The following is an 18,749-nucleotide window of genomic DNA, read 5'->3' on the forward strand; positions in this document are numbered from 1 at the left end:
ACTCTTTTTCAGATTCTTTTCCATTATAGATATTACAGGATATTGAGTAGACTTCCCTGTGCTCTATAGTAGGTCCTTGTTGATTATCTATTTTATATATAGTAGTGTGTATGTGTTAATCCCAAAGTCCTAATTTATCTCCTGCCCCCCCCCACTCTACTATCCCCTTTGGTACCAATAAGACTTCTTTTTATCTATTTAAAACCTGTAATTTTTACAAGAGCTCAAAACCTTGATAGTTTTATAGAAGTAAACCCTATCACATACAACAGTTCAAAATGGTAAACTCTTACTAAGCTTTTAGTCTTCGTGCAAAAGAGATTTATAAAGTTTGCAGTGACATGGGTATTTATCAGTTGAAATTATTTTATACTGTTTAAAGTCAAGTTGCCAATGTTAAGTCAAATAGGACAATGGAAATCTAAATAAGCGTCATAGGCCAATCTGTTAAACTGACACTTGATTTACTTTATTTACTTTATGAATGTATTCACTTTGTATAGTAATTGGATGTCCACATAGATATATGCTTTCTGATTAGTATATTCACAGAGTTGTACAACCATCATTACAATCACTTTTACAACATTTTCATCACCTCAAAAAGAAACCCAATGCCCAGTAGCAGTCACACATCATTTGCCCCCAACCCCTTAGCTCTGGACGACTACTAAGCTACTTTCTGGCTCTTTAAATTTCCTATTCCGGACATTTCATATAAATGGAATCATAAAATATGTGGTCCTTTGTGACTGGCTTTTTTCACTTAGAATAGTTTTCAAGGTTCACCCATGTTGTAGCATGTCTCAGTATTCCATTTCTTTTTATTGCCAAATGATATTCTACTGTGTGAATGTACTACATTTTGTTTATCTATTTATCAATTGATGGGCATTTGGATTGTCTCCACTGTTGGCTTGTAATTCACTCTTATGAACAATGCCGCTATAAACATTCATATATAAGTTTTTGTGTAGAGTGTGTTTATTTCTCTTGGGTAAATACCTAGGGAGTGAAATTGTTGAATCCTACAGTAACTCCATTTGAGGAACTTCCAGACTGTTTTTTAAATCAGCTGTACCATTTGATGTCCTCACTAGCAGTGTATGAAGGTTCTAGATAGTTAAATTTTCAAGGTGAACTTCCACTGCAGAAAACATTTTCTCAAGTGTAATTCCATTTGGAATTTTGTAAGTTCCAACACAATATTTGGTTTTATAGTTTATGGAGTTATTTAATTAAGAAACAAAATTGTGACCGTTGATTGCAAGTTACAATTCAGCAATTTGTTTCAATGAAGGGTAACGTCTTAACAATAAAGCCATCAAGCAAAAAACATTGTCAGTCATAAGTTCTTCTTTAGGAATATTATTCAAGGCATCTAAGGAATAGTTTGGTGGAGAGTTCTCTATTGCACTGGTTCCCACATTTTATTTACATCAGACTCACCTGCTAATCCAGGGCCCACACTTTGAGAACCAGTGCTCTTTTGGGTGAGATGTGTCAGGCTGCCTCTAAGGTAGTGGTTCTCAATCTTGACTTGTATGTGAGACTTACTGGAGAGGTTTAAAAGACTGCAAATGCCCAAGCCATATGCCAAACCAATTAAACCAAATTCAACATAAGAATTTTGGCAGGACACAGTTCAATCCTTATCAGAACTGTTTACAAATTATTTCACTTTCCTATCTGCAGATTTTGCAAATTGGTGATATTTGATTTTATCTTTCTGAGGACAATACAGACACATTTCACACTCATTGACAACCTTTGTCCTTTGAAACTATTTGCTAAAATTGGGTTTTGTATTATATACTATATGATTTGAATATTTCCAAACAATTCACAGCTAGTTTCATTTTTCTGGAATGACATATTCTAATGATTGTATTAGAAAATCTACTTTCTCATTACTTAGTGTCATTTTAACTCAGCTGTAAAACATCTGTTTTGTGAAATATCTGTCTTAAAACTAGAAGATGGTTTTCCGTATGCCAGAGTTGATACTATGTGAACAGATGTTTTCTTCTTCTTTAAGAGCTACCTGGAAATGGAAGGAACAGGCCAGCCAAGAATGATAAATCATGATCAAGATCTAAATCCTCCTCTTGGTCTTTATGTCTCTCCTATATCAGAGTTTACTAACACAGGGGAGGAAAAAGAGCTAAAGCTTTCACTACTCCTGCATTAAAATTTTCCTCTGTCTCATAGGAAAAAGCAAATATGCCTGCACTTTGTTAAGCATAGTGACATTTTTAGATTAGCAGAAATCTAGGTCAAAGTTCTTTTGCAATCTTCAAAGTACTGTTTTACATTAAAAACAAAATGGAAACTGGAATTTCTCAGAGGAACCCCTGGATAATTTTCATTAAACTGATAAACTGTCAGATATGTTGTACATGAAAAGCTTTCTAAGATGGCACTGCTGCTGTGAAAATATTACTGGAACCAGTTTCAGATGGTTCCTACCCTTGATAAAAAAGTATTCTGTCTTAGTGTTAGATAATGTGACACATGCCTGTAGATGATTCCTAAAGGTAAGATAGTGGTCTCTGTGGAGGAGTAAAGTCGTACATGTATTCTATTTGTGTATCTGTGCAGAAAACAGGCAAACAAGAAAGAGGTTCACTGTATATTTTTAAAAGTTCATTGAACAGAATTTTAATAAAACAAAAACCTTCTATGTGGCCTTGATTTTAAGTGCCAAATATTTGCATTTGCTTTCTCAGGCAAGATGGCCAAGTTAGTGGGTCTACTGAGGCTTTAATCAGCCCATCTTCTAGAACCACTGCCTACTCTTATGAAGCACCGAAGATGCTCAGGTACTGTGGTCAATTATAAAACAACTGACAGGACTATTCTCCTTCTGTTTTTTTTTTTTTCTCCTCTGTGTTTTAAAGAAAACATCCACATACAACCTGATCCTTCCTTTGAAATGCAGAAATTTTTAATTTTACCAGTGGCTAAGCAGGCTTATACAAAGGTGTTGAGTAAACAACTTGGTCACTGGTAAGTTGTCAATTATGAATAATGAGTGTAAACTGTGATTTTTCCTTAAAAAGTCTATATTTTTTTAAAAAAGCATGATTGAGACATTGGCATTGACATTCTTTAAGTAGATTTAAAGGTTTCATTAAATCAGATGTTATCATGATTGTTAATTAAGGTCCACTTTTTGCTTGAGATTTGTGGGGAAAGCAATGGTTTGGAAATATGAATGGGACATCAGAGAAATAGACACTAAAACATGTTACAGGAATATTCAAAATAATCATCGTGCTCTACAACAGACTTATTGAGTGACCGATTTTCATAATAGTATTCTGGAAGTAGGCCAAGGTACTTCTGGAAGTTAAGACAAAATGGGAGACATAAATAAATTTTGCAGAAATGGATTGATACCACTTTAACATTCGTATTTTAAAGGTAATAGTTTAGAAGGACTATATGAGCATTATTGTTTTCATTGGATTGGATAATTGCCTTGTGAATTTGATTATCCTGTAAACACACTTTAAACATGAAGTAAAATGGTTTGTATTGCAGCTCCAATGCTGAAACCAGGCATGCAGGACCAAAGGATACTGTTGTGTACACAAGGACGTATGCGGAGAATAGGTACTGGAAATTTATTTGAAGTATTTTGCTATGTATATTTTATAATTTTGAAATACTCTGTGTTTAAGAAGGAAAGCCATTATTTTAGGGTATGCTTGCTTTTTTCAAATAGCAGAACGTTTAAGAGTATATCAAGTTCTTTATATAAATAAATATATAATTCTTTATAATCTTTCCACTATTAAGTAGTTGTCAAATAATCATACAATTTCATTGAATGGACTAAAAAATATTTTAATATAGCACGTGTATACATAATAGGATAGTTATTTGAAAGTTGTCACATAAACATACATGCCCATAATAAGCTTTATAAAATTACACAAGTATTGCTATGCTAATTTGGAGTCACACTTTAATTAAATGGTTCTATCGACTGTTGTTTACCTCTAATCTGAAATAAGGGGTATAACTTTTAGTAAATAAGCTCTGGCCCACAAAATCTGCTGCTTGATGTGATGGATGTTGAGGAAAATGTCACACAAGGTCAGGGATTCACAAGTCATTCGATTTTGCAGAGTATAAAAACAAGAGTTGGCCTAATTGTGTTGTAGGGTAATGGTGGGGCATTCAGATGTGGATATACACACGCGTGTGTCAATCATCGCCCATTTCAAAGAGGCCAGAGAGCAGAGTATGGGGGCGGGACTCCCAGAAATTCGAGGTGTGTTCGATTTGAGCAACCTTCCCCCCAAAAGGGATTCCTCAAACCCCAAAGTAAGTTACCTTGTAAAATGCAACCTCAACTTTGATTTTGCTGCTTAATCCAATTCTCCCTAAAATCTACACCGACAGTGCAGTATGTATTAGACCAGAGGCCCTAGAATCAGAGTTGGGATTGAATCTTAGTTTGTCATTTACTGACTATGTGGCCTCAGCAAAACTACTTAACTTCAGTTTTCTGTCTCAATTCAAGTCTCAATTTTCTGACCAATAAAATGGGAATAATTTTATATGTATCAGGCATAAATATGTGCGAACTTTTATTTAGCATTGTGGGCTATGTGTTCCGTAAAGTAGATTCTATTTCTAACAGCAGTCTGCCTACGGGCAGTTTGGAGGGAGAGAAGGATTTCTCATTAAAAAATCCCAAGTGAGGGCTATCACTGTATGAAATAATAGGAACATATTGCTTCTGGTCCTAATATGCTCCCAGGTAGTGTAGGTACTGGGGAAGCAGTTATGGACAGTCAGCTGGTTAGTGCACTGCAAACTTCATTTGTCTCCAGGAGAAAGTGACGTTTACAAACTGGAGCAGAAAGGGAACAAAGAGGACTTTTAAAAGTTACAATATTTTTGCTTTCATTCTAAATGATTCCTGGATGTTTTCAAGCAAATATAAAAACTTCCAAAGCTTTCTCTAAAAGTTCAGGAGTGTTTCTCTACGTGAATGGTGTCTGTCTATATTTGCCTGCACTGGCTCGTGCTTTGTGTATATTCTTTATGTGAGGCTACAGATAGCTTTCTTTTAGTAAAAATAAGGGAGGTGCAAGTATAAACTTCATGAAAAACAATAACTGCTTTTCCTGCTTACACTTGTTCTTGCACTCTCCTTGCCCCATTCTTTATTTATCTTGGTGAATATGTCAACTTATGTCAACTTGGAGGTTTCTTGCATATCAATACTTCTCCAGATTTAAAAAAAAAAAGAGTCAGTACATTGTCCTGGCTTGTAACATCCCAAAGAATAATAATAATGAGGCTGTGTGAGTGGGTGTGTGTGTGCTTCCTTGCCTGCATAGAGGTATATACTTCAATATTAGGGGAACAGCCCAATTCTCACATGTCCATATGTGTTTGTTTCTAGTAAATCACCAAAGGATAGATATCAGGAGAGTATCTCTGGAAAATACATACAAACCATTTATTCGACTTCAGATAGGTGAGTATGTCTGTATTTCCATACATAAAAGTATATACACACACATATAAACATATGTATTTTTATATATTATAGATAATATATGTGTGTACATACTTTATAAATATACATTTTATTATGTATGCGTATATGTATTTATATATAATATATATTTACATATCTTCATTATGTATATAGCACTGAAATATATATGTACACATTCTTGTAGTCCATTGAACTTGGAGATGACATTCCTGACAGCGGTTATATTGGTGATTGTATGAGTGGAACAAAGAACAGCAACCTCTGCATCTAGGAATTTGCTCCTTGACTTCCTGGCTGTTGTTCTTTGATTTTGATGTACTTTATTCCAGTAGAGCTTTCTGTGCCTTACAGCTGCCTCCCAGGCAAGTGTCTCTGCTGTTGGTGATCCCAGGAGTCCCCAGTACTGCCACATTATTAGCATCTAGGCTTCATTGCATCCCTAGACCGTGCCCTCAGCCCTCCCTCCTTGCGGTTTTCCAAAGCCAGCTCACCTTACAAACAGCTGCGTGGATGTGCCACTGTGACCCACTAGGGCCCATGCTCAGTTCCCAGGAAGGAGGTTAGGGTGAGCATCAATTTAGTGCCGGTAAACTGACCTCAGGCTTTTGCTCTTGATTACTCTCTTTTACCATTTTATGCTCAGTCGGATAAATAGGTGACACTCCTGAGACTGTGGCCTGCAGACTTCCAGCGGAGGAAATAAAAATAATTAGCATTTCAGTCCAACCACTGGAAACCAGCTTAATACAAATGTCCGGTATTCTATGGAAGGTATTTCTCTATTGCAGGGGGTGGAAATATGGCTCACTGAGGGTCACGACATATCATTTTTTTTTTTTTTTTTTTTTTTTTTTTTTTTTTTGCTGTACGCGGGCCTCTCACCGCTGTGGCCTCTCCTGTTGCGGAGCACAGGCTCCGGACGCGCAGGCTCAGCGGCCATGGCTCACGGGCCCAGCCGCTCCGCGGCATGTGGGATCTTCCCGGACTGGGGCACGAACCCGTGTCCTCTGCATCGGCAGGCGAACTCTCAACCACTGCGCCACCAGGGAAGCCCCCATATCTTATTTTTATGCACAGCCTCAGCTTGTAACGCCGTCCTTGGCACCTAACAGATACTCAATAAATTATTCCTGAATAAACAAACCTATGTTCCATTTACTAAGGGAAACATAGGTGGGCCAGGCATCAGAATTACATCCTCTTTTTGTCACTTTTATTAATATCTTCTATTACCAAGGCTCTTCTTAGTGTCTTGCCTTTAAGTCACACCTCTTTGATGTGACTATAGGAGCACCACAAGTACTGCTTAGATAACCAAAACACCAGAGCTAGGTTTTTCATAACGCTCTGAAAAGATCTTTGACTAAGTATGATCTTTTTTTTTTTGTTTTTGGTCACAAGGCACAGCTTTGTTCCATGACCAGGGATCAAACCCAGGTCCCTGGCAGTAAGAGCATGGAGTCCTAGCCACTGGAACACCAGAGAATTCCTTACTAAGTATCATCTTAATAAGGATAACACCAACACCAGAGCTTTCCCTGGGCTCATATTTTTATTGTTAAGGAAGAAAAGCATTCTACATTAAAGTGTTGCTCTCGAAGTGAAGAATTTCACTCCTGTTCCTCAAGTGATCCTTGAAATTTTTTCAGTCATCAGAGCAAAAGTCAATTCTCCGTTAAAACTGGTTAGTCCAGCAAACTTTTTCTGTTGATCATTGTGTGAAATTAGCTGCATCCCCACAGTTCTTACCTAAGCACATCAGTCCCATAACGTGACCAGTGCCCCTTTACAAGGTAAATACCAAATTCCTCTGTACATGATTTATGGGCCTTCAGAATCTGATCCTGCTGAATATTGACTGATGTTCAATCACTCCAGCCCCCCTCATTGTGTGGCACCTTGGTACATCCTGTTCACTCTGCTTGGAACCCCTCCATCACGCCCCTCCCCACCTCACTGAGCTCCCCTTGAGAGCTCCTTCACCCTCAAGCTTTAACTCAGATGGCACTTATGCTGACAAGCCTTTCCTGCTTCACCCCAGGGATAAGCTGCTCCACTGGCTGTGTTCTCCTAACTCTTGTCACACATCCATAAATATGTGGTGACCATCCAATCACACACCTGGCTACCCTAGTGGAAAGAAGGCTTCTCATTGGAGGAGACTCTCTCACTCTTCTTTATATTCCCAGCTCCTGTCTCAGTGTCTCTGGAATGGAAGAATGCTAGAGAGTGGCAGTTTTTACTCTGGAAGTGCTTACAGTCTAACATGGGAAATTTAAGTGTGTGGGTACCTACGTATGCATATATGTGAAAAATGCATAGGGAACTATTTGCCCGGAATATGTAAGCAAGTACCTAGAGAGATCATTGAAAGAGGGAAATATTTATTTATGTACATAAGGGAAGAAGAGATTACTAGAATGACTGAGAGTATAAAATGAAACAAGGTTTATCTACTCCAATCCCTTTCCTCTCTTACCCCCTCCTCCCCTCAACTTTCCCTCCTCTCTGCTTCTAGTCCTGCACTCGATGACAGGATCGATTGTGGTTTCTGGGCATGACTAGTTCTTTCTAACCCAGCGAGCCCAGTCAATCTCACAAGCAGGCCCAGAGGTAGCATAGGGCTCTGTGGCCGCTCTGCCTTCATTCAGATCCCGCCTCTGCCACTCACTGGCTGCATGACTTACCCTTCTGTGCCTCAGCTTTCTCTTCTGTAAAATAATGATAAAAATAAGAGTACCTGCTTCTCAGGGATGTTATGAAGAATAAACGAGTTGATAGTGCGTGGAAAGCAAAGTGCGTGGAAAATGCACTGCACATATTAAGTATATTAGCACTATTAAGTATTAGCTATTTTTTTGTGTGTGTGTGTGGTACGTGGGCCTCTCACTGTTGTGGCCTCTCCCATTGTGGAGCACAGCCTCCGGACGCACAGGCTTAGCGGCCATGGCTCACAGGCCCAGCCGCTCCGCGGCATGTGGGATCTTCCCGGACCGGGGCACGAACCCGTGTCCCCTGCATGGGCAGGCGGACTCTCAACCACTGTGCCACCAGGGAAGCCCAAATATTAGCTATTTTTATTTCACCACCCCGGTATGTATCCTACTTTGGAAATTTCAGGCTTGTTTGCTAACACCCTGAGACTAGTAAACTCTGCAAGGTGCTAATTAAGACTGTCCTAAGACCTTCCAAATGGAAAAGAATCAAGTAGTTATTGGTCTTTCTTAAGACTCTGGCATGACCCAAGGTCTTTTGGACTTACTGATCATTTATTTATTATTGAACATTATTTTTCCAAAGTAAATAGCAAAGCTCTTTTTTCCCCATCAAATTTGTAGTGAGATTATATCATATTGGAGAATTTTTGTCATGAAAGGGCCCCCAATATTCTGAGTCTTACAATGACACCAAGAGAAGTGGCCTAGGGGAGCGTTTTAGTGACTCTAGACCCTAGAATCTAGGTTATCCATCATTTGTGAATTCACCAACACATTCTTGAATGGATTTCTATTTTTGTCCTATTGAATGTTTTGAGAGTTAAATTTTTATATTAATCTGCAGCATAAATTTTCTATGATATAAGTACATTAATAATTCAAAACCCTCTTCTAGCTTCAAGGGGTACTTATGACCTAGTTCAGTTAGAAAACTGTGAACATCTTTGTCCTGCCCAGATGCACTTTTGATTGCTAATGAATTAATAATCTGAGACTTTCCTTCATGTTAATTCTTTGATATCATTTTGAAATAACTAGAAGAATCAATCACTTATCCTGCTATCCTAGGATAAGTAAATCCTCAGCTTTCCTTGATTTTTACACAATTTACTACAGTATCAACACAATTAACATATCATTTCCATACGACTTTATGGGGAATACATCTGTCTTTTGCATCATGACAAATTTATTTTTAATTGCTTACATCTCTATAGGTCTGTCATTGAAATGGATATGTGCACTTACTGTCGAAAACCCTTGGGCACAGAAGCTAAGATGATTTTAAATGAATTACAAATTTGCTGCCATTCCACTTGCTTCAAGGTAAGGCTATGTTTATTGCATTTAACTCAATATAAAATTGCATAATGATTGGAATAAAAATAATTATTTAATGAAATATATGAGATGAAGTTAAAGCTTTCAGAAACACTGTCATGCACATTAATAATGCACTATTTAAACATTTCTCAGAGTTCTACAGCCTAAACCTCCAAGGTTTATAATTACTCTCTTGGCTTTAGGCTTAAAAGTTGATTATTGACACATTTATAACTCTTACCCTACAGATTGAAATCGTAAAAAGATAAACACTTGTTCTCTTTAGAAAAGTTTTTGCAGCATTTTCATAAATCATGCATTACATAAAATATATAATGAAATCTGAAAAGGCAAAGAAATTGTTGAGAAGAAAGCTAGCATCTCCTTACATTATGAAATTAGGACCAATGGGCTTAACAATAGTTGAAACTCAGTCTGCTTTTGAGAGCATGATTAATTCTAATTAAATGTGTCTTAGTATAATAATAAAGCGTACATAGTAGAATGCGTCACAGTTTGTGTTTTTATATGCTATTTCTTTTACTTTTCACAAAAACATTCCGTAGGTCAACAATATAGATTTTGGTGTAACTGGGTGAGCACTTAACTAGGAACCTGAAGACTTGAGCTGGAGTTCTAACTGACACTAATTGAGGCCATGTGACTTTGGACATCATCTAAATTAGCTTAGCCTCAGTTTCCTCATCTGTAAAATGAAGTAGCTGATTAGACCAGTGGTTTCCAACCCTGGATGCATATTATAATTGTCTGGGGAGATTAGGAGAAAAATAGAATGCTTGGGACCAGCCTCAATTACATCAAGAATCTTAGAGATGACTGCTGGGCATTGGTATTTTTACAATCTCCTTAGATAGATCTAACAGGCAGCCAGTTTAAGAACCACAGCCTAAATCTATGGGTCCCTTCTAGTGCTGATATTCTATGACTGATACAAATTATCTAATTCAGTTAAGTAGATGTAATACTTTGACAATTGATTGCTTCTCCTTAAATTAGCTTCAGAAAGTGACACAAAGCAAAAAGAAATATGATGCCTCATTTTGAGCAAATAAAATCCAAAAGGCCCTCATATATAGAATTCTATATAAAATGTAATCTGAAAATTTCATAATTATTTAATTATGACAGTAAAATTTCCTTTTAATTATTAAGTTTACTCAACGAAACAAAAGTTAGTCTATAGCTCCTCATTTAAAATTATTATGCAGAAAGTTTTTTAAAAGAAGAAAATTCTCCTGATTATTGCTTTTGGTAAATAGGAATAATTTCCATTTATTATATTTTGGATGATTTATTTCCATTTTCAATTTAATTATAAAATACTACTGAGAATAAAAATGTCCCCACACTCCTAGGAAAAGACAGATTATTCTATAGCAATAATAGTAGAGAACCATCTGAACTGGCTTAAACATGTCAAACTGATCTATGACAATTTGCGTCAGTGAACTTGAAAATCAGCCAGTTGGCAGTGAACTTGCTCCAGTGAGCACAGGTCTAAGGCAGATGTCAACCCTTTCCTTCCTCTTTAACCAACACAACTTGAAACAAACTTCCCCCTAAACCCTGCATAGGATCAGAAGTTCGTTTTGCTCAATGACACTATACCCGGACAGCATAGCTCTCCCTTAGTAAGCAAACAATAAATGCACTTTGTGTTTTTGTTTGCAATATCCAGTGGTGATCTTGTCTTTGGCATAACCAGTTTCTGAAAATGTATATCTACTCTGTTGTGAGTTACGTAGAGACTTCAGTGGTATATATGCCCTGAAATGCACACCTCCATAGTAGAGAGATTTATGACAGGATTTATTTGAAAAGTTCGGCGGATCACAGACAAGTAAGTATACTCTTATTTTCCCTCTGGGTTCTCTTGAGGCTTCATCTGAGTGTTGCTATGAAGGATGGTACTGAATAAAGTAAAAGTTTTGTTTGTTTTGTTTTGTTTTGTTTTGCGGTACGCGGGCCTCTCACTGTTGTGGCGTCTCCCTTTGCGGAGCACAGGCTCCGGATGCGCAGGCTCAGCGGCCATGGCTCACGGGCCCAGCCGCTCTGCAGCACGTGGGATCCTCCCGGACCGGGGCACGAACCCGTGTGCCCTGCATCGGCAGGCAGACTCTCAACCACTGCGCCAAGGGAAGCCCCCAAAAGTTTATTTATTTTTTTTTAATCCTGTTACGCCAAGAATCTAAACTTCATATATAATGTAAACTTTATGCATTCTGTTTAGTGTGAAATATGCAAACAACCTTTGGAAAACCTACAAGCCGGTGACAGTGTTTGGATTTATAAACAGACAATACATTGTGAATCTTGCTACTCTCAAGTTGTAGGTAAGTGTTAAGCTCTGTAAGGAACCATCACTAACATTAATGAACTTTTAATATTGATGAAAGATCTCAAAACTAAAGAGTATTTTCTTAATTATATTAAAAATTCAGCTGCAGATAACATGGTGGCATTTCACTTTATGGTATAAAAATCAGTCAACATTTATATTTTCTTCTGATGTCAGACCAGACATAGATACAACTAAGCAAAAGTCATTTATTTTAGGAAATTTTCCATTTTTTCCAAACAAAAACAGATTTTCTTTGCTCTACTGATCGGTGGAGTTGAAGTGCATTTCTGTGAATGACCTTTACATTTGCACTGTAATATACTTTTTTTAAATGTAATTTGGTTATTATACTAAATGCCTTTTAATGTTATTTTTAAACAGAAAATTTAGAGTTAATGGTGTACAGTTCTATATTAACGTTATTTTTAAACGGAAAATTTAGAGTTAATGGTGTAGAATTCTATATTGCATATAACATTTGAGTATTTTTTTTTACCTTTAAGACCAACTTTACTATAATTTGGATACCTAATTAGCATAAATGTTGTGAGAAGAAACATTAAGGGTCTGCATTTTTAACTCATATTTTCAATAAGCTTAGCATGAAAGCTGTAAAAGTTGATTTAAAAGATGTGTACAGTGCACAGTAAGCTAGCAATATAAAATCCTATGAAACTTCATTGTAAAGCTAGTATCAACATTTAATTTTTGCTTCAATAGTAAGTAGGTAGAATAACCACAATGATATTGGGGAGCTGGTCAACAGTACTGTGTGAAAGGCAAGTTGCCTGCTGGTGGTGAATGAAAAAGGAGCATTTGCGATTTTTACACGGGATCCAAAATATGGAATTTAAAGACAAGTGTGTGATATTAATGAGGTACTGAGAGGCTACATCTGGAAAATACTCTGAAAAATATTCAGAAAGCCATGTTCCATCAGGCTGCAGAATCAATGACAAGAACAAAGCTAATTATATTCATACTTGGCCTTCTATTTTCTGCTTTCCCCAGCCAGTTCTCATATTTCTTTTTTTTTTCCTAATCGAGCAGCCTTATCAGGATCCATTGTTACATCAAGGGGCCTTGATGTGTATGGTGCAGCTCTAAAACTTGCAGTCCCGGGAGTCCATGATACGGGTTAGGAGATGTGGTTACCAAAACACTCAGAAGTCTTTGTGTTTTCTTCCCGGTGTGCATTTTTATAGTATATTTAAGTTATCAAGACATGACTCTCAGGCATGTCATAAATATGAGCACAGGGCATTGGTACTTTGTATTCACGGTATGACGAAAAGCCATGCCACAGTGATGAATGCAGTAGGAGGTGAAAGTAAAATGCTTAACCCACCACTACCCCCTTGATGAGTAATTATTTATTTTTAAAACTTTAGTTATAGTCTTATTTTTGTACTGAATTTGTATATCTAACTTATTTTCTTTAAATTTTTCAGCAAAGTGGATTCAGTAATTCTGGCACATGAAAATCAAGATGAAAGCATTCACTAAGGAGTTAAAATTTTTATTGTAAGAACATATAATCTAGAAAAGCTTTTACACCAAAGATTGACTCTGGTATAGAATTAACAACTCTGCTATTGCATAAATAATCTAATTGCCTCCACTAAGGTCACATACATAAAGGGAACCATCTGGTATCTGGTTAGATTTAGAGATCAAAAATTCAAGTGGTTCTAGCACCCAGTGTCAAAGGAAGCATGCTTCTGATGGCAGTGAGCATTGCCAGCCTTCACCAGGTCCATCTCTGCTCAGTATTTGGCTGTGTGTCACGGTTTCCATTATAGACAAATTTACCATCTTCTCATCTTTGTTTCCCTAAGAATTTGGATTTACAGACGTTATTGAAGTCTTGATAAAACTGTCATGGGAGCAAGATATGTTTCATTTATGTACAAAAGTAATGTTGATAGAAATTTTGGCAGAAAGATAAAGTTTGGCAGAAAGATGTTAACGTATAAAGTTGTATGGACCTCAGAAAATCACTTAAACCTTTCAGATTTCTGTGCTATTATTTGTAACATGAGGGCCAATGGACAAAATGATTTCTAAGGTCGCTTTCTGCTCCAAAATTATCAGATTCTAAAGCAAGTTTTTGTTTGCTCTTTAGAAACATACCTGAATCTGTGTTTGTGAGGCCTATTGAACTAGATAGGATATCTGAACAATTTAACCTTGGTATCATCCTTCAGTTTATCACTGATACAAGTTTTATAGAATGTGTTTTAAAAACAGAAAGACCTGCATTTATGGGTAATGGGTAAAATCATATGACATGGTGTTTACGTAATTTGTCAGGTTTTCTTTGCCTGCATTTCAAAATCTGGATTCATAAATGATCTATGAGAAATAATGAAAGTTATGGATTACAAAGACATGTTCTTTCGCATGCTATATCTATTCCTATTACATAGCACTTTATATTTACAGATGGCTTATAAAAATAAATGAACTGTCAGTTATACAGAATCTTCTTGTACAGTGTCTATAAATATTACTCACTGACATTGATATGTCAGTTATATGATCATAATTTATTATATTCTGTGCCATGCTGCTTAAAGTAATTTTTTAACTGCTCAATCTATAACTTTGATTTTTAAAGAGCTTTTTCTTAAGGAATTGAAAATTCAGTAATCTTGTGAGGAACTATTATTATTATTAAAATTGAGACATTGCACTTATAAACTACTTTATATGCACATAGCAATTGCTTCTCAAAGGAAAGCATATGGAACATTGAGAGAGGGTGGAATTCTAAGGGAGTTTAAGGCAGTTGTAAAAAACTGACAAACTAGGGAGATTAAAATATAATCATGTATTTTCTAAATGTTGATAAATGTAGAGTTATTCTTCTGTATAATGATTTCAAGCATCTGTTCCTCTTAGACACTGGTCCACAAAGTGTTAAACACTAATGCTTATTAAAATACAGAAATGTGTAATCATTGTCCTATGGAGAGGGAGCCAGAAAAAACAATTAATAATAATTTGATATTCATTAATTCATGCTTGATGAGAAGCGGTGGTAATTGAGCCATATGTTTTATTGTTCTCTTATTACATGCTATCAGACTGGATCAAAAGAAATAATTTTCTTAGAGTTGGAATTTGTGGCAGGAAAGGACGAATGAAATAGTATCCCTCTCTTTTATATAAAGTATATTAACATCTCAATGCCTTTGTGGTAATTAAAAATCATTTGAATATCATTTTTAAAGGATTCTACTGTTGAATGCTTAATTTAAAAAAAAACCTAAAAGGAACGTAATTCTCACTTTTCTGTAGCTGTTTAATGGACCCTTTCTTCTACAATAATGTATTAAATTAAACCAAAAGCTGTTGTAAAAATGGAATAAATACAGAGTGGAGAGAGAAGGGCTCCTGATTTACCAAGTCTGCCTCATCATGTCTGGGATTACTTGCACCATAGGAATGACAGATTCCTAAAACAGTTCGTAAGATCTCATTCTTTTTTTTTTGCAGCTAACTAATTATGCTATGATTGGCATACTTTTCCTGGACACAACTGCCTAAATCTCAGAATACCAGGCCCTGAATTCTATTACAAATGAAGAGATGTCTCTAAAAAATAATTAATCGCTCCACTATGAGAGTATCCTTCCAAAAAGCAAAACAAAGATATATCTAGTAATCTTGGAAATAGAATTTGTTAAAAACCTTTTTTCTTTTACTAAGGCCAAGAAATAAAAATTTATTCAAGAAGTAATCTATGCATCCTTAATTGTTTGATTGCAATCACTCCTATAATTAGATAGGAGTGATGAGAGAGTCCAGTTCTCACTGCTGGGGCACTCTCTGACTTGTTTACTATGATCGAAAATCATGAGTGTTTGGAACATTTTCCTCTTCAGCTTGATTCAGAGCTCTACCAAAACAAGTGACCGTTTGGTCTACGTAGAGGCAAACTTATCATGATGATGTTGATTTTTTTGTTGTTGTAGTTGTTACTACTGAATATACTGGTTATTTGGTACAATGTAAATAAATTGTTTTTAGCATTCCACCTATTCCATAGCACTCAACAGTTCCCAGAGGCACCCATAAATATCTGTATTAACTTGGATAGGCCATTTCCCTCATGGGTCAATTTCCTGCTACTTAAAATGTGGGATTGAGAACATTGGCTTGCTATTGTACCCACCAGTGCAAACACTGCAAGAATCTATGAATCTATTCCTGCTGCTTACCCCATTCTTAGATTATCTCCTTTGTTAGATGCCTAAGAGTTGGTGAATGTTTTGAATGTGCTGCAGAATTGCATGTTAACTTTGTCACAACACAAAGTGAATTCTGGATCGTGTTTACTGGATCTTTGTCCTGCCATTTGAGACGTATGGCTTCTGAGATAATACTGAAATGTTCAGATGTCTCCTGAGTTAGGTAATAGTTTCTGTTTTTTCACTAGAAGAGAGGAAACTGATCATTATCATTGCCTTATAAATGTCATCTGGGAAAGATATTTTAACTTCATTGCCTCTTTGAAACATTCTTCTCATTAATACATTGAAATGCCCAATCATTCTAGACTCTGTAGGAAAAAATGCATTGTTCATAATCTACTGTCACTCATTCATTCACTCATTCATTTGTTCTGTTATACAATAATTTAAAAATCTTCATTGAGAAACTGTGTTCCAGATCTGAGTGATAACAAAAATAACCAAGGCTCCTGCCCTCATGGAACTTAAATTCTAAAGGAAGGGTGGAGGCACAGTTTGAAAGACAAAAAATAAATAAACACAATAATTTCTGAAAGTAAATAAGACCAGGAAGGAAATAAAATGCAGCGACTAGGTCAAGGGGTAGTATTTAAAAATAATGTTGTCAGATGATATTTCAAATAAGAGCTGAATGATGAGAAGGAACCAGGCTGGGGAAAAGCACTCCAGGAGGAGACGTTTTAGGATCAGCCAAAATCAGACCACTTTCTGGGCTAAATGTGTCCGTGCTTCTCTTAAACACGAGATAGAAGTTCACAGATGCCAAGAGACAGAGAATTGTCAAAGCATTTTTAAGCTTCCTCTATTCCTCACGCAAAACAATATTCAGAAATTACCTAGATAGCTTTCAGCTCTCTGCCAACGGGTGGGTTACAGCAAATGGCTACTTTGTCCTGGTCCTCAGGCTGAAGTTGCTCACTTGGATAAAGGAGTGACTTTGTCAAAGGTGGTTCTGAACCAGCGTTCACCTGAAGTAGAAACAATGGGCCAGGCATGACGTTTCCTCGCCTCATTTGAGGCAGCACTCAGGATCAAATTCCTTTCTGTTTTCCAAATAGAAACAGTAAACAATTAGGCAGCATAATTTCAGATCTAGAAGAGACTTCCCACAGGAATTTTATGAATGTTACATGTTCTTGTCCTTTGTTGCAATATGAATAATGTATCTGGTGGAAAGGAACATTTAGATATTGATATAACTTTCTTGACAGGCACAATTTGTTAATTTTATCTCCTTTCCCAAGAGAAAAGGAAAGATCATGAACTTCAAGGACCCTTCAGGCCCATAAAGGCAAACTGGATTGAAAGTCTCCCACAAGAAAGTGTTTAGTCCCTAAGGCAAGTGCAGCTTTGATGTGATTTAAAGAGATCACAGAAAGATTGCCAGGAGGCTGGAATTAGTGAACACAAAGAGATGAGGTTAAAGAAGCAGGCAAGATACAGGCCATGGTTGTTTCATAATGGATTATTAAAAATATAGATTATCAAATGAATGGTGGCATTTCATAAAATTCATTTATGCCTTTTAAATTTGTGTCATTAAAATATTATTGACTACTGTTGGTTTCATGAACAGATTAAAATTATTTTGAGACAAATACAGTCTACTGATTTTTGACAAAAGCATGAAGACAATTCAATGGAGAAAGAATAGTCTTTTCAACAAATGGTGCTGAGATAATTGGACACCCATATGCAAAAAAGAAAAAAAAGTACCTAGACCCAGACTTTACATCTTTTACAAAAATTAACTCAAAATGGGTCATAGACTTAAATGTAAAATGCAAAACCGTAAAACTTCCAGAAGAAAAAGTAGGAGAAAAACAACATGACCTTAAACATGGTGAAGAGTTTTTGGATGTAAAATCAAAAGCACAATCTATAAAAGAAATTTCAGTCAGCTTTATTAAAATTAAAAACTTCTGCTCTGTGAAAGGCACTGTTAAGAGAATGAAAAGATAAGCCACAGACTGGGAGAAAATATTTGCAAAGTAGATATCTGATAAAGAATTTGTCCTCCATACCAAAGAACTCTTAAAACTAAACAATAAGGAAACAAAAAACTTATTTTAAAAAATGGGCAAAAGATCTAAACAGACACCTAACCAAAGAAGATGGCAAATAAACATATGAAAGATACTCAACATCACTTTTCATTAAGGAAATGCAAATTCAAACATGGATAAGGTACTACTTTATGCCTATTAGAATGGCTAAAAACTAAAAACTGAGCATGCCAATTGCTGGCAAGGATGCAGAGCATCAGGAACTCTCATTCATTGATGGTGGGAATGCAAAATGGTGCAGCCACTTTGGAAGACAGTTTGGCAGTTTCTTACAATGCTTAACATATTCTTTCACATAATTCAGCAATTGTGCTCCTAGGTTTTTACCCAACTAATCTGAAAACTTATGTCCCTACAAAAAGCTGCATGTAAATGTTTATAGCAGTTCAATTTATAATCATCAAAAACTGGAAGAAACCAAGATGCCCTTCAATAAACAAATGTCTTGACAAAACTGTGGTACATCCATACAATGGAGTAATATTCAGCAATGAAAAT

The 18,749-nt window shown here is 36.3% G+C and overlaps 1 protein-coding gene across 16 annotated transcripts in view; it reads left to right on the forward strand.

The window, feature by feature from the left end:
• Positions 1-18,181, forward strand: part of SCEL (sciellin) — a 334,162-nt gene extending 315,981 nt beyond the window's left edge. For 15 of the 16 annotated variants that reach the window (XM_079903383.1, XM_079903386.1, XM_079903385.1 and 12 more), the window contains 6 exons: positions 2,730-2,822; positions 3,547-3,618; positions 5,426-5,500; positions 9,459-9,567; positions 11,816-11,918; positions 13,378-15,337. In XM_079903383.1, coding sequence (XP_079759509.1) covers positions 2,730-2,822; positions 3,547-3,618; positions 5,426-5,500; positions 9,459-9,567; positions 11,816-11,918; positions 13,378-13,394 — 469 coding nt within the window. In that variant the 3' untranslated portion in view covers positions 13,395-15,337. Of the gene's footprint in view, positions 1-2,729; positions 2,823-3,546; positions 3,619-5,425; positions 5,501-9,458; positions 9,568-11,815; positions 11,919-13,377; positions 15,338-15,427 lie in introns of those variants that run through there. The other variant, XM_079903393.1, reaches the window with a different exon arrangement.
• The last annotated feature ends 568 nt before the right edge of the window (positions 18,182-18,749 follow it).

The sequence above is a fragment of the Stenella coeruleoalba genome (genome assembly GCF_951394435.1).
Source record: "Stenella coeruleoalba genome assembly, chromosome: 18".
Taxonomy (NCBI): Eukaryota; Metazoa; Chordata; class Mammalia; order Artiodactyla; family Delphinidae; genus Stenella; species Stenella coeruleoalba.